Source organism: Phascolarctos cinereus, unplaced genomic scaffold (assembly GCF_003287225.1).
Source record: "Phascolarctos cinereus isolate Bilbo 61053 unplaced genomic scaffold, phaCin_HiC Scaffold_726;HRSCAF=1367, whole genome shotgun sequence".
Taxonomy (NCBI): Eukaryota; Metazoa; Chordata; class Mammalia; order Diprotodontia; family Phascolarctidae; genus Phascolarctos; species Phascolarctos cinereus.
Window position 1 is genome coordinate 406,215,521 of NW_027556098.1, and position 15,811 is coordinate 406,231,331.

The window sequence follows — 15,811 nt, forward strand, 5'->3', positions numbered from 1 at the left end:
GCGGCTGGGGGTCCGGAGCGCATGCTTTCCTTGGGCTGTGTTCTGGGGGGGTGCCTAAGGACAGTGCCCCTCATCAGAGGGGCTTTCCTTTGGCCAGCAAAGGTCACCTCTGTCCCAACAGGCAGCATTTAGTAGCTGCCTGAGGCCGGCCCGGAATAATTCAGGAGAGAAACTGTGCTGCTTCATCACATATGCATACTCCTCAAGCCGTGCTGAAAGATGCTTGGGATGGTGGGGGCTGCTGTGGGCTGGGGGAGGTGACGGGTCACTCCTGGCAGGCCCTGCCTCCCTGGGGAGCTCCTGGGGCAGCTGCTGTGCCCTCCCGTTCCCATAGCTCATCCATAATGCGTGACCCAGGCCTCCCGTCTCCTGCCATCCCACCGTCCCGGCCTCGTGCTGGATGGACGGACGCTGTGATTGCTCTGGGTGTGTTGACAGCTGGTGCATTAGAGCAGGGCTCTCAGGGGGTTTGGGGAGGAATATTTTATAGGGGCTGAGTCAGGCTGGCAGCAGAGAGCGATGGGGAGATAGAGGTGCCCTGGGGTGGGCGGGAGAGGGAGGTAGAGTCTGGGTGCGGGGGGGCTAACCCCCTCGTGGGATCTCGGGGGCCCCAGCAGCGGCTTTGGTGCAGATCGGGTAGGAAGGAGGAGCTCCCTCCCATCTAGGTCAGCACCTTTCAGACTGGAATCTGGGGTGAGGGGGAGTGGGGATGTGGGAGACAGCCAGGTTCTCTGCAGAAGTTTGGTCCTATGGGAGGCAAGCCTGGCCCCCATGGAGACGTACGTGCGTGCGTGTGCGTCTGTGTTGGGGTGGGGCTTCCTCTTGTGGACGTCTAGCAGGCAGAATGTGGGGATGGTGCCGGTTAGGCCTTCAGCCGGCAGAAGCTTTGTGCTAGCTCTGAGCGTCACTGTTATTAATTAGGATGGTTGTTCGGAGGGCGGGGAGGCAGACAGGGAGTTTTGTGGCTGGGAAATTGGACCACGCAGAGCAGGAGGAGGCTGGGGACTTCCAGGTGTCATCATTAACCACATCCTTGCCAGGTCCCCAAGCTGGCACCCCCCCCAGCCTTCCCACAGTGTCAGCTCTGCCAAGACACAAATGCAACCCCTGGGGCTGGTGAAAACCCTCAGCAGAGGGCATTGGCTGGGGGGTGGGCCTCACCTAGGCTCCCTCTCTCTCACAGAGGATGGTCGTGCTCTGGAGCACTGGGGAGGAGACAGTGCGGGTGCTGGCCTTCCTCGTCATCAACAAAGTCTGCCGCCACAAGAAGGACCCCTTCCTGAGCCCCATTCTCAAGGTGACTCCTCGGGGACCCTGAGCCTGCCACTCCCAGGAGCCTCGGCTCTGTCGGGGGGGCTTCACGGGATCACGGGTAGAAAGCTGGAAGGGAGCGTGGGGGGTGAAACTGAGGCTGGGGAAAACAGCCTGCCTGAGTCTGGCAGCCAGTTGGGGGCAGAGCTGGGCTGCCTCCCTGGCTCCCTCCCGGGCGGGAGCTGCCAGGGCCGGTTGCTCGCTGGGGGTGAGTCCTGCGGCCCTGGCTGGGGAGGGAGGGCGTTTGGACGTTCCCTCTGGCATCGGGTGCCCCGGGCTCTTCGGGGAGCTCCGGCGCCACAGACGTAGCCCCGTGTTTCCTATGGGTAAGCTGAGGGAAGGGAACCCAAGCTGTTGGGTGGGGGAGGGGGAGGATCTGAGGTCACACCGTGAGACTCGTGTAGTTTGGCAGTAGAAGGGCTGCTGCTGTGTGCAGCAGAAGCATCCTGGGGCGCTGGGCTTGGGTTCAAATTCTGTTTGTCACACACTTCCTCCTCCGTGAGATGGTGGAGTCACTGCCTGGCCCTGTGACCCTCTGCCCTCCTTCCCTATCAGCACATGTACATCTCCTATGTGAAGAACTCCAAGTTCACGTCCCCCAGCGCCCTCCCCACGATCAGCTTCATGCAGCGCACGCTGACGGAAATGTGTGCGCTGGACACTGGCCTGGCCTATCAGCACGCCTTCCTCTACATCCGCCAGCTTGCCATCCACCTGCGCAACGCCATGACCATGAGTAAGAAGGTACGGCTCCCACCCTCGGGGACCTCCCAGTCCCACCGAGAGGCTCTGGTGGCCTCCCGTCGTGCAGGATACGATTCGGTGTGGTCTCCCACCTCTGTCCCTCTGCCCAGGCTGCGACCCCGGGGGCCCTCCCCGCTCCCAGTGACTGACTGTGGGTTTACTTGGTGCTGGTCGGAAGATTGTGCCCCTCCCCAGAAGGAAGGCTCCAGGGGGCCAGGAGGGGCTCACGTTTGTCTGTCCAAGTGCCGGGCACGCAGCAGGCGCTTAATAAATGCTTGTTGGATTGGATTGAAGCACAAAAGGCAGCTCTGACCACCCCCATCACTCCCTTCTCTCCTCGGTCCCAGGAGACCTACCAGTCTGTTTACAACTGGCAGTACGTCCACTGCCTCTCCCTGTGGTGCCGCGTCCTGAGCACCGTCCACCCCAGCGAGGTCCTGGGGCCGCTCATCTACCCGCTGACCCAGATCATCATCGGCTGCATCAAGTACGCTCCGGGGGGCGGTGTGGCGGTCGGGGGACCTGGGGTAAACTGAGGCCTGGGGCGGGGCAGGGGCTTCCCCAGGGTCTCCATGCCAGAGACCTCCCTCGGCCTGTGCTCCCAGAGGAGCCAGTTTAGCGGCCAGAAAGTGGTCGGGACCCCTGGCCCAGGCTCCCAGCCCTGGTGTGTCTGTATGTGCATGTGTGAACGTGTGTACGTAAATGTGTGCATGCACATGTGTGCAACTGTATAGGTGTAAACAGGTATGTGTGTACACAGATGTGTGTAAATGTGTTTGTGGGCTTGTGCACAGGCATGTGTCATTGCGTGTGCCTGCGCATGAAGGTGTATGAGCGCTGGCCCTGTGCGGCCTTGCACGGGCTCAGCCCCTGAACTCAGGCCAGAACCCCCCCCCCTCCCCCCCAGCTCTCAGACTTGGCTTTTGACTCTGCTTTTATGTGCATATTCATGAAGCCATGTGGGCCCAGCTCTGCCTCTCCCAAAGCTCCTTCCCCTGGGCCTCAGGGGACAGTCTGTGGGGGGGGGGCGCTCCCGGCAACCTCTGCGCCTGAGCCTCAGTGTCCCCGTCTGAAAGTACATGGGCAGAAGCTCTAGGGCTGCCTCCATCAAAGCTCACCGCACAAGCCCACCTTGGGTGGCCTTATGTAGCAGGAGCCAAGGCAGTCCCTGCCCTCGAGCAGGTAGGAAAATGACACTCCGGGGCAGGAGACAGGCATAGAGGGGGGCTACCTTGGCCGAGGACACACCGGCCAGTGGATCATAGGATCAGAGATGAAAGAAGGTACTTGGGGCCCTCGCCCACAGATGTGTTGAGACCCGCCGGAGGTTTTGAGTGGTCGGATTTGAACCCAGGTCCTTTCTCCAGAGCTAAGCACTAAGGCCCTTCGAGGAGGTGGCCCTTGAATGTGGCAAGAGATTCTGAGAGGGAGGGGCAGATGCTGGAGAAGGCCTTGGCCTGTGTGTATGTTTCTGTACGTGTGTGTATGTGTGCCTGTATGTGTGCGCATGTGTATGTGCCTGTATGTGTGCCTCATATATGTGCCTGTATATGGGGGGGGTGCATGCACATGTGGCATATGTGTATGTGTGTCTGTATAAGTGTGCGTGTGTGTGCACGTGCTCATGGGCCCAGCCGCCCCCTGCTGGGCTCCCTGTGCACCGGGAGCATCTCCGTCCTGGGCCAGGAGGTGGCGCTGTTCCCCAGCATAAGTGGGGGGGGGGCACGGAAGGATGGGGTAGGATGTGGGAGGAGGGAGGAGGGAGGAGAGGGAGACAAGTCACGGTGCAGCCGGCATTGCTCCAGGCATGGACCAGGGCAGAATTGGAAATGTGCTTCTGCCAGATAACGAGGGTAGCTGGTGCCTGCTGCAGGCACAGAGGGAGCCCCCCTCCCAGCCCCCTCCTCACCTCCCCCCCCTTCCTCTCTGGCCTAGAAAGTGCATTAAAAATGCAGGATAGTGAAGGGGAGGGTGCCTGGGCTGCAGAGGGGAAGCCTCAGGAGTAGTTTCAAGGCCCCCCTTTCCCAGGGGTGGGGGCTGCTGGTCAGAGGGTGGAAAGGCCATTCTTGGGGGGGAGGGACAATCCTCTTTCTGTGAAGCAGCCGCTGGGTGGAGTGGGGGCTTCTTTTGCAAACTCCCCAGACAGTGGGGGCTCAAATGCCCAGCTTGCCTAGTGGAAAGATGTCCAGCTTCAGGGGGGCCCCATTGTGACCCAAGCTGTGCCCCTGCTGGGCCTGGTTGCATCCTCTGTAAAATGGACTGGAGGGCCTGCGAGGGCCCTTCCAGCTGCTCATCGAGGCTCCCCCAAGAAAGGCAGAAATGGGGCGGCAAGAAGGTGGCAGGTCCCCGCCTCTTGGCTCCATCAGGGCACGAGGCTGGCCATCAGGGGGCCAGCGGCCAGGCTTCTGCCAGCCTGTCCCCACCCTCACTCAGTTGTTCTCCCCGTGACCAGGCTGGTCCCCACAGCACGTTTTTACCCTCTGCGAATGCATTGCATACGGGCCCTGACGCTGCTCTCAGAAAGTACTGGCACCTTCATCCCCGTCCTGCCCTTCATCCTGGAGGTGAGTTCATCCTGGGCCCCTGCAGACGCTGCGACGGGCACCGTGACACTCAGACCTCAAGTGTAGGCAGTGAGGCCTGGGCACCCCCAGAGAGACAGGGGTGCCTGGTGGGCAGTGAGCGTGCATTCAGGTATGCCCGGCGGACACTCACAGATAGAGACATGGGCATCCGGCGGGCAGACCTGAATGCATGCTCCAAGGTCTGTCTAGGGCTCTTCTACTTTTGCCAAGTGGCCAGTTCTGGGCCCATTCTTTGCTCCTGTAGGTCGGGTGTCATGGGCCCAGGCGGATATCAATGGGGTTGGGTTCTTGGTGACCCAAAAAAAACCCTGTATTTCCATCTGGCCGGCATTGATTGAGGCTTTCCCCATGGCTCCTCACCCGCCAGGGCCTGTGGACGCCAGCCAACACAGCCCTGCCCTCCTCGTCTGCCCCCCGGCCCCCAGTGTCTGATGGTGATGGTGGCGCTTTTCCGGTGGCTTCCCATGCTTTGGGTGGGCGTGAGCCGCCATTCCCTTGGGACCGGGATCTGGTGCAGGTCTCTTGTCCTCTGCCCCAGCCTCTCCAGGCTCCAAGCCCCTCAGCACTGAGGTGGCCCCAGGGCCCGCTTGCTGGAAGGCCTATTGTGCACAGGCTGGGCATGCTGCCAGGGCTGCGGTCGGCCCCCGCAGGAAGCAAGGAGGGAGGGGGTGGGCGGCAGGGGAGGGGGAGAGCAGGCCAACCAAACCCCAGACTCGCTCCCCATCGGTTCTGCCGAGGCCTGAGCCCTTGTGGTTTCATGTTGTAAACGTCCGTCGGAAACCACATCCTCCCCGTTGGTGGGAGCCAGCAGCGCTGCCGCCGCGGCCACTGCCACTGGTAAATCTCCGACCTCGGGGGCCGTGGGCTCCTCTGGCACTGCCTGACCTCCCCCCCTGCCCGGCACTGGGTTTCTGGGGTCCCCGTCACTCTCTTTCTGCCTCGCCCTACCTGTCATCTCTCCTCTGACATGTGTTTCTAACCTGTCGACCTCAGGGCTCCCAGCAGGCACCGCAGGGCACAGGGAGCTTCCTTCCACAGCCTCCTGCCACATCCGTCATCGCCCCCGCCCAGGCACCTGGGTGTGGAGGTGGGCCCCCCCCCTTCCTCCCCCCAAAGCCCGCAGGCTCAGCCTCAGCGTCAGCATGATAAAGGGCAGAGCGGTGGCTCTGGGAATCGATTTATTATTAACTGGCCCTGCTGCTTTTCATTTAGTCTGGCCCAGCCCCCCTCCTGCAGCCAGGGAGGGGGTGGCTGCAGGAGGGAGCTCAGCTGGGGGTCTTTTCCTGCTTGGGGCCCCCTCCTCTGTGGCCTCCTTCCCCAAGAACATGCCCGTCCCTGGCCAGCTGCCGGCCCTTCTTCCTGTCTCACCCCCTCCAGAGTGGCAGCCTGGCTCTTCCGAGGGGGGCCTCGACCCATCCATGAGAGGCCTGGAGGAGGGATGGGGACAGGGCCGGGGGCAGGGCACAGGGCGAGTGAGCTGGCCAGGAGGCAGCGCCACTTCAGACAGCCAGACACCATCCTCACCCCCTCCACAGGCAGTGTGGTTCAGCGCAGATAGCGCCCCGACTTGGTGGTATGAGATGTGGCATTGAATCCTGCCCCGCCTGGTCCCTGCCTGGCCTCTGGCAGCCCATCCCCCTCCCTCAGCCTCGGTGGTGAAATGGGGATGATTCTAGCAGCTTCCTTCCAGGATAGCTGTGACAATCAGATGGAGCAGCCATGTGTTAAGCACTTTGTAAACCTCACTGGGCCAGGAGAGCCTTCAGTCCTCGGGGGTGGGGAGCGCCCAGCAGAAGCTCCACGTTGTGTTGAGTGGGGTCTTAGGCTCAACCCTGGAACCCACCCAATCTCCCTTTGCTCAGGCCCACTCCCTAGCGCCCTCCCTTTGCCCCCCTCTCCAGCTCCCTCCTCCTCCCCAGCTTCCTCCCTCTGTCTCCTTTCTCCTCTCCAGCTCTTTCCCTCTGCCTCCACCCCAGCTCCTTTGCCTCTTCCCCCCTTCCCAGCTCCCTCCCCATCCCCAGCTTCCTCCCTCTGTCTCTTTTCTCCTCTCCAGCTCTCTCTCTCTGCCTCCCCCCCCAGCTCCTTCCCTTTGCCCTCTTCCCCCTCCCCAGCTTCCTCCCTCTGTCTCCTTTCTCCTCTTCAGCTCTCTCTCTCTACCTCCCCCCCCAGCTCCTTCCCTTTGCCCTCTTCCCCCTTCCCAGCTCCCTCTCTCCCCCTCTCCAGCTCCCTCCCTCTGCCTCCCTTCCCCTCCCCAGCTTGCTCCCTCTGTCTCCTTCCTCCTCCCCAGCTCCCTTCTTCTCCCTCCCTGTGCCTCCCTCTCCCTCCCCTGCTCTCTCCCATCCCCTGCCATCCCCTCCTGGGTGACCCTGGGAGCCTGTCAGCGGCCGAGGACACAGGGGCCTGTCTGTTGAGTCAGCTGCCGCCTCTGATGCGGCGACCTGGGCGATCGATGCCATTTGGACGAAAGACATAATCGTGTATAACTAGGTTTGTAGCATTGATTATCCAGGTAGGGACGTTTAATTTTTTATTTCCACAAGCTGCTGAGAAAGTCACCCTCGCTCCCAGCTGATCCTCCACTGAGCGGGGTGGGGAGAGGCCAGAGGCCCCCCCAGCCCCCTTCCCTAGGAAGCCCCTGGGTGCCTCTTCCCCAAGGACCCAGGGAGTGTGGGGGAGCTTTACTCTGGTGACCATTATGACCGTAATCATGTGGTGATGATAGGCAGCACTCAGTGTTTGCAGTCACAACAACCCTGAGAATGCTGTTAGTAGGAAACTGAGCCAGACAGATATTAAGTGACCTGCCTGGGATCACATAACTAGGCAGGATTTGAATTCAGGTCCTCCTGAGTCCAGGCCCGGCACTGTGTACATTTCGCCACCAGCTGTCAACACAGTGGTGCTCGAGAGGAAGGCTGGAGGAACCGCTGTCTTTACTGTGGATTGTTGGAGCTATTGCAAGCCCCTCTGGTTCATCACAGCCCTTGGGAGAAGCCTGTGCTGCTTCTGTGTTGCTCCTCCAGCTCTTGGTTACCGTCTGGAGCTAGAGGAGAGTTCGGGGTTGGAGTGGGACGAGGGAGGGAGCTGGGTGACAGCCCGGAAGTAAGAGCAGGAACTTGGTGGTTCTGCTGCTGCCCGGTCTTGACCTGCCAGCCTCAGTTTCTCCCATCTGTCAAGTGAAGTATAAGATTAGGGCGGTGGGTGCCATGTACACCTAACCAGCTGTTCCGTGCCAAGACCAGCTGCAGTGTGTGCCTGGGGCTTGTGAAGGTCACAGTGTTCTTGGCCATTGGCACACCCGCGGATGGGGATGGTAGGGTTTCCAGGGCAGCCAGGCAGGGGAGTCGGCTGAGACCCCGTGGGAAACTCACTGAAAGGAGGGGCTGCCCCTTCTCCTGGGCCCAGTGTGCTGAGCTCGGGGGGGGGGGGGGACTGGGAGGCATTTGTTTTGTGGGCATATGGGTAGCGTAGTGGGAGAAACCTGGCACTGAGAGGTGTGTAGGAGGTCCTGTCTGTGCAGGCCTTCTGAGCTCGGGTCCTAGGGGCCGTCGAGGGCTGGAGGTGGAGACGGGGGCCCCATAGGGTCATGGGCACTTGGCTGTCCCTCCCGTCCTTCATCCTGCAGAGCAGCTGAGCGGAACGGCTCCCAAGCTCCTGGCTCCATCTCCAGGGTTGAGTTGGGTCACTGAGTATTGAACCTCTTTTACTTTGCAGATTTTCCATCAAGTTGACTTCAACAAGAAGCCTGGACGTATAAGCACCAAGCCCATCAACTTTGCTGTAATCCTAAAACTGTCAAACGTTAACCTGCAGGAGAAGGCCTACCGGGTAAGACCAAGTCCCCGGTGGAGCACAGAAAGGAGATGGGAAGGGAGATAAATGCAAAGTCCTCCCCTTGGGGTCAAAAAATCAACAGCATAAGTGTAGGACAGGGAAGGTGAAGCAGCCTTGGTGGAAAAGATCTGTGGCTCCTGGGGAGTGCGTACGTGCAGGGTGATAAGGCAGCGGACAAAGCTAACGTATCGTCAGTCATTGAAGGAGAGGCCTGGTGTCCAGGTCGGAGCACTGTGCTTGTTCGCTTCTGAAAGATAGCCGACTAGAGCCGGTCCAAGAGGTGGGATGGTCCTAGGCAAGTGTCAGTTGAAGATTTGGGAGGATGTTTAACCTGAATGTCAGCTGTCCTGATGGGTTTGGAGGGTGCTCCCATGGGCATGGGGCCTGGCTCGTTCTGCTTTGGGGGCAGGGGGGGCCAGTGAAGGCGTGAGCTGGTTCTAGATGGCCTCTCCATGCCGGCCTGGAAGGGGCTGCCCCTGGAGGTGATGGGTTCTGCCTCAGTGGTGGTCTCTGAGCAGAGGCTGGGGGGCATGACCGTCACCAGAGAGGCTGTCAGCAGGGTTTCTTGTCCGAGGCTAGGCATGGCCAGGTGGCTGCCAAGGCCCTTTCCAGCTTGGAGATTGGGTGGTCATGGCCAGGACCTGATGGGCAGTCGGTGCCAGGGCCCACCTTTGGGCAGCATAACAGGGAGTCGCTGTGCCAGGGATGTGGAGAAGAGTCAGGGACCGTGAGGATGGAGGGCATGTGGGTGTGACTGTCCAAAGAGGAGCTTCAGCTCCCACTGGCCCTGGCCGCAGGTGCCAGATTCCTCTCAGTGCCCAACATTTTGAGGGGCTAAGTGCCAGGGGCTGGGGGCCCAGAACACCCCTGCACCGAAGTGCACTGGGGGTGAGACAGGACCCCAAACCTCAGGCCCCTGCTCCCCTCCCTCTCCTGCCTTCCTCTTCTCCCCTCCTCCTCCCCTCCCCATGGGGCTGCCTCGGCTCCCCAGCCTCCTGGAGGCACCCACCGTCCTGGGGTGGGGGATGGAGAAGCGTGCCCAGGGCCGCTAAGCCCATCTCACCCACTGCCAGGATGGACTTGTGGAGCAGCTGTATGACCTGAGCCTGGAGTATCTGCACAGCCAGGCCTGCACCATCGGCTTCCCGGAGCTGGCCTTGCCCGCCATCATCCAGGTGAGGGGGTCCTGGGCCTGGGGTGGCTGGGGCGGGTGCGCTGGAGCCAAGGAGCCCTTCCACACCCCTGCACCAGGCAGGAGGCTGAGGCTAGGCTCCTTCAGTGGAAAGAGATTGAGCTGGCCCCAGGCCCTCCGCCTTCTCTGGCTGACAGGGAGCCAGCGGGGAAGAGACGTCTGACCCACCGGTGAACCCTGGGAGCAGGCTCCGCCCCAGGACCAGGCCAGCCAGGCCTCAGCTGAGGGATGGTGGCTGGACGGGCTTGTGGGAATCCAGCCTTGGCCTCCTTTGTTAATTGTTCTGTCCACAAGTGCCGATCAGACACCTCCCGTGTGCCGGGCACTGTAGAGTATGCCAGGTGCTGATGGTACAAGGAGAGAAGATGTGGCTGCCTGCCTTCTGGGAGCGCACCTTCTGATGGGGAGGCAAACGTGGGCACAGACAGAACAGTGAAGAGAGAAAGAAGGAGGTCGTTTTGTCCCCAGGGAAATGGCCCCTGGTCCTGCCTGTGGGCAGTGAAGGTCCTAGTTCCAGCGGTGGTCACTGAAGGCCGGAGGTGGGACGGCTGGACCGGGTGGCTCTGGGCTGGAGGCAGATGCTGGGGGAGGCCCAGCTCCCAATCCCTTCTTGCTGTGTAGACCAGGCTGGGGCCTCTGCTCTCCCTCTTTCCCAAAAAGGCCTGGGCCAGGAGCAGCCCCCACTGGGTTGTGCCCCTCCCCAGTACCTCTGTCTCCCCATCCCCATGTGGCTCACTCGCCCTATGTGTCTGTCTGCCCCCTCCTCTCCCTCACAGTTTGCTCAGCGCCCCAGATGTTTCCGATCACGGGGAGGCCCTGGGTCTCTTACAGGAAGGCGGCTGGCGGGGGGAGGGGGGCCGCCTGCGGTCCCTGCTGGCAGCGGCTGTCAGTGTTTAGCCCTGGCAGGCCGACAGAGTTGATGCCGCTAATGACAGGTCTGCCCAGCGGGGAGAAGGCGCACACTAATTACACACACACACACACACACACACTCACACTCACACTCACACACGTAGGCCGTCATTACAGTCTCTCACATTTCCAGTCACACAGAGACAGACGGTATTGTGCTCTTCCCTCCCCTTCCCTTTCTCTGTCTGTGTCTGTGTCTCTCTCTCTCACACACACACACACACACGCGCAGTCATTACAGTCTCTCACATACCTGATAGCATTTTCTACCAGTGACCAGCCCCCAACCCCAGGGGCCACAGAGCCGCAGCCTCAATCAGGCAACCAGCAGTTCAGCACCTGCTATGTGCCAGGCCTGTGGCCTTAGGCCCTGGTTGTAAAGACAGACATGAACCAGCTCCTGCCCTCCCGAAGCTTATGTTCTGTAAGGGGAAACAGCACGTCCACCTGTCTAGACAGAGGTCCTGCTGGTTCCAGGTGGGCAGGGGCCCTAGGAGCCAGGGCCAGGCCTGTGTCTGAGCTGAGCTTTGAGAGATCCTGAGGCATGGGGCCTGTTGGGCCTTGGGGAGGCCTGTGCCAGGGTCCAGGGGCAGGGAATGCAGCCTCTCCAGTGCAAGGGGGAGGGCCAGGAATACTGGGAAGGCAGGAAGTGTCAGCTCCTGAGCGTTTTGGGTCCTAGTGGTACTAGGCAGCCACGTGGGGGGGGAGGTTCTCAGAAGGCAGACCTGCTCACAGGCCCCTGAGGGGTGCAGGGGTGAGGTGACGAGGCCAGGCCGTCAGGGCAGCTGTCCTTGGGGACATCTGATGGGAGGTCACTGGGCCTGTGACCCTGGGGTCCCAGGAGGAGTGCGGTGCCCTCCACTCTGAGAGGCTCTAGCTGAGCAGCCCCAAGCCTGGCCCCTGTAGAAGGTCGGTAGGAAGAGTGGGCCTGTGTACAGACCCTGGTGTGTCTGGGCTGTGGTGGGCATTCCTAGGGCCCGGTCCTTCACCCGGCCTGAGGTGTCCAGGAGGCATCCACCTTTCCTGGCCTCCACAGGCTCTTCTCCTGTGCCCTCACACCCCTACTCGTGGTGTTATGACTGGTGAAGATTGTACTGGGGAAATCTCCATCTGGGAGGATTCCTTCAGAAGGGAGATGCCCATCATTGGCCCTTGAGATACCTGGCTGCCAGTTGGCAGTGATAGAAGTGGTTTGGGGGAGTTCAGGGTCTTTCAGAGAATGAGTTTGGGACCATTCTGTCTCATCCAAGGCCTGTCCAGGCCTCCCTGCCGCCTTGGGCTCACACCCTAGGTGATTCAGAGCTGGCTGGGTCCTTCTTGGGGACACTCAGGCCAGCTCACATGGCCTTCCAGGGTCATTTGGCCCAGTTTGGATGGTGGTTATCAGACCCAGGGTCCCTCGGGCCAGCTTACAGAGTCGTCTCCCCAGAGGGCTAGTCCCCGAGCCTGGCCAGGCCATGTCTCAGGGGTGAGAAGGTCCCAGGAGGCCTGGGTGGGCAGTGGAGGACTCCCTCCTGTCCCTGACATTGGGTAGCTGCACTGGGTCCAGGGTGAGGAGGTTTTCAGGAACCTGCCCTGGGAGATACAAAAACTCTTTAACTATCCCCCTTCCTGTTTCCTGTTTCCTGACAGTTCAAATCCTTCCTGAAGGATTGCAAGGTGGCCAACTACTGTAAGCAGATCCGCCAGTTGCTGGAGAAGATACAGGAGAACGTCTCGTACATCTCCAGCCAGCGGCAAAAGGCCCCCTTTGGCGTGTCTAACCGGCAAGCTGTGGTGAGTGCTTGCGAGAGCTGGCTGGCACAGGAGGGGTCCACTCTGCCCGGAAGAATGTGGCGATGTCCTTCCCTGGTGGGGCTGGGCCTTGGCAATGGAGGGCCCCAGCCTAGGCAGCTGACGACCAGCTAGAGACGGCTGGATTTTGCAAGAGTCTGGGGAGGAAGCCAAAGCCCCCTGGGTGCCCTGGTTCAGGGAGGAGTGGGATTGGACTTGTCTAGGTCTGCCCTGGCCTGGAGAGCCTCTGCCCTCTGCTCTTGGGGGCCCCGGAGTTTTGAGCCCCTGTGGCTCACAGGAAGCACATTGGCGCCTGCAGCCTCCTCTCCCACACAAAGGGTCCCTGGCACAGGCTGCTCTCCCAGTTATCCAGGTTTCCCCTTGGGGCCCGCTCATGGGCTCGGATGCCACTCGCTTCCTGGGGGCTTTGGGTACCGAAGTTTATTCCTTTGTAAAGAGAGCCAAGCTGGGCCTCAAGCAGCCAGCTGGGCTTGGTGGTGCATTCCCCATAGACTGTGAGCCAGGCCCCCAGCTCAGGCCCTGGAGGTGCCGCAGAAGGGAAGGCTCCTGTGGGATGCAGGCCAGGGCACTGAGCTCAGGCCGAACGTTAATAAAACTCTGGGGGGGGGGGTGGAGGTGGCTGCCACACACCAGCCCAGGCTGAGGCACTGGCCATGACCACTCGTCGGGGCGCCCTGTGTCTACACCTGGCCACGGTTTGGGGGTCACCCTCCCAAGGAGAGTCCTGTGATGATCCACAGAATCTGAGGCGATGGGTGTGTCCTTAGGATGCCTGGGAGAAGCAGGTGCAGGCCGAGGGCACACCACTCACCAGGTACTACAGCTACTGGAAGAAGCTGAGAGATAAGGAGATCCTTCTGGAGATCAGTGGCAAAGAGAGGGTGAGAGGCCTGGGAGGCTGTGCTGGGGCCAGGGCCGGGGGGCTGTGCTGGGGCTGGAGGGGCCGGGGGGCTACGCTGGGGCAGGGAGAGACAGCCGGTGCTGCTCAGGCCTGGCTTCCATGAAACATGGAGAGAAGGGCAGACGGTGGCCTAGGGGAGAAAACACACACACACAGAGCACATGCCACAACATACAGCAGTGTATAGAAACGTCCACATGATACAAACACGCCGGAAACATTGGCCCTCATCACACCCTCCACGTGTGTGTGTGTATCACGCACACAGCATGCACCTCAGACAGATGACACGTACGTAGCTTCGTCACATAACAAGTACCACGCGTGTGATATGATACAAGCACACTTACACAGACGGGCCACAGCACGTTTACACAGACACACAGTACACACCTTACATACGGACAGATTGCCACAAACGTTGTACACGTGTGGAAACTCAGCTGCACCCCATGTGAGCACACCACACATGTGAGACAGCACACACCACAGATATATGTGTGTGTGTGTGTGTGTGTGTGAGAGAGATACGGGTGCACATAGTATGCACAAACAGAACACAACATACCCTACATTGTGTGGACACACAACACGTAGACACCACATGTGCTGCAGACAGCATACACGCACACACACTCCGGCTTACGCTCACTCTGCACACTGTTAGGGGCACTCAGGTGCTCAGTCAGCATCTAAGCTGTTTCTCTGCCAGGCCCTGGGTGGGGCACATTCTGTCCCCCACACTCTGGGGCTGGAGACAGGATGCCGGGGACCCAGTCAGGGGCAGGGCCAGACAGTCTGGAGGGAGCTTGCCATGGGGAACCCCCTTCCCTCGCCAAGTGGAGCTTGGTAGGAAATGCCAGGCTTGATTTGATGTTTAATCCGTCTCCGGGGATAAGAGCAGGGAGGGTGTCTCTTGGGACCGTTGAATTAAGAATGGATCAAAGGCGGTACCTGAGTGGCAGTGCCTCAGGCCGGGGGTCAGCGCAGGGGTGTCCATGGCTGGGGGGCCCGACGGTGCTTTATAGTTGCCCTTTAGGGTCATGATATGGGTAGTTAAACCTCAAGAGAAGATTGATGGCCTGGTGGGCCAGAGGGTGGAGACCAGAAGGACCTTGGCTGCTTGGGGCCGCCCTGCCCTCCTCCCCTTCCTGCACCTGGGGTCCAACAGGCTCTCCTCAGCCGGCCCCGTCTGGCCTTCATCTCCCCTCCAGCTGGAGGAGCTGAACTTCCCCGAGATCAAGCGACGAAAACCAGAGGACAGGAAAGAAGAGGACAGGAAAGAATTCAGGGACCTCTTCGACCTGGACACGGACTCAGATGAGGAGGGCGAAGGCCTCTCGGTGAAAGGTGGGAGGCAGGGGCAGGGCCCTGGCTAAGCTGGGGAGAGGGCAGCATAGGCAGTGGCCTGGGGGCTGGGCTGGCCAATGTGGGGCAGAAGGAAAAGGACTGGCCTTGGGACCGTTGAGGCCTGGGTTTGAGCATGCCTCTGATGCAGAGACAGGCTACCTGACCCTGAGCAGACTGGGTCTGCATGGGTGAAGGGGATCTTCACACTGGGAATTTCCTACTCCAGAGAAAGCAGTCTGCTTGGGAGGGTGGGGGAGTGGGGATGGGGCTTGTCTGCTTTGTCCCACGAGGCTCAGGCGAAGGCTTGATGTGGAGCATGAGAGCGTCCCCAGCTGGCACGGGCTGGGCCGCTGCTTGGGGGTGGCGTGGGATTAGGTGAGCTGAGAGGGCCTAGGATGCCTCCCCCTCCTTTTCCTCTTCTGCTTCTGTGGTGGTCACTGCTTCTGAGCTGGACCCCTCATCCCCACTTCCTCTAGCCAGTTAGCCAGTCCGCTAGTCCTTCAGCTTGCTCGCAAGCCAGAGGGTCAGGAATGTTTCCAGTGGCCACGCCTGAGCCCGAGCCTGGGCCTGGAGCGCCTTTTCGACGGTTGGATAGCAGCATCTGACCCAGATGCTGGGTCGGGGGGCTGCAAGCTCAGCCCCACAGGGCTGGCCCCGGGGGCAGGTGGAGGCTGAGCACCCGGGGACCTTCCTCGCACTGAGAGCTGCCCCAGAGGCAGGTGGCGCCTCCTCATGGAGGGGAGCTCCAGGGACCTGGCCCAAGTCGCAGCACAGCCTGGGGGATCTTCAAGTGGTCCCAAGGTCTCGGGGCCTCTGAGAAATGCTGGGCTTCCTCTGGACGGCGTCTCATGTGGCGCCAGAGCCTTCCAGGTCGGGGATTCGGGGCTGCCCAGCCCATCAGGGTCTTTCTGTCAGCCTCGCCTGAGAGCGTGGCTGGGAGACACCCCCCAGCTTTCGGGGGCTCATAGTTTAGTGACAAGGAGTACAGTCATTCCCATGTCTGTGGCGTTCAGATGAGGGACTTGATGTTTGCATCATCCTCCAGTTTTATGGATGGACAAACTGAGACTCAGAGTGTCTTGTCTTGTTTGGTTTTAGGGTTTTTTTGGGCAGTTGGGGTTAAGTGACTTGCCCAGGGTCACACAGCTAGTAAGTGTCAAGTGTTTGGTCTGAGGCCAGATTTGAACT

At 60.6% G+C, this 15,811-nt stretch overlaps 1 protein-coding gene across 4 annotated transcripts in view; it reads left to right on the forward strand.

The window, feature by feature from the left end:
• Positions 1-15,811, forward strand: part of NOC2L (NOC2 like nucleolar associated transcriptional repressor) — a 39,316-nt gene that overhangs the window by 19,525 nt on the left and 3,980 nt on the right. For 3 of the 4 annotated variants that reach the window (XM_020976858.2, XM_020976863.2, XM_078145789.1), the window contains exons 9-17: positions 1,184-1,297; positions 1,867-2,055; positions 2,403-2,542; positions 4,508-4,619; positions 8,355-8,468; positions 9,548-9,649; positions 12,211-12,354; positions 13,140-13,253; positions 14,488-14,623. In XM_020976858.2, coding sequence (XP_020832517.1) covers positions 1,184-1,297; positions 1,867-2,055; positions 2,403-2,542; positions 4,508-4,619; positions 8,355-8,468; positions 9,548-9,649; positions 12,211-12,354; positions 13,140-13,253; positions 14,488-14,623 — 1,165 coding nt within the window. Of the gene's footprint in view, positions 1-1,183; positions 1,298-1,866; positions 2,056-2,402; positions 2,543-4,507; positions 4,620-5,007; positions 7,128-8,354; positions 8,469-9,547; positions 9,650-12,210; positions 12,355-13,139; positions 13,254-14,487; positions 14,624-15,811 lie in introns of those variants that run through there. The other variant, XR_013482578.1, reaches the window with a different exon arrangement.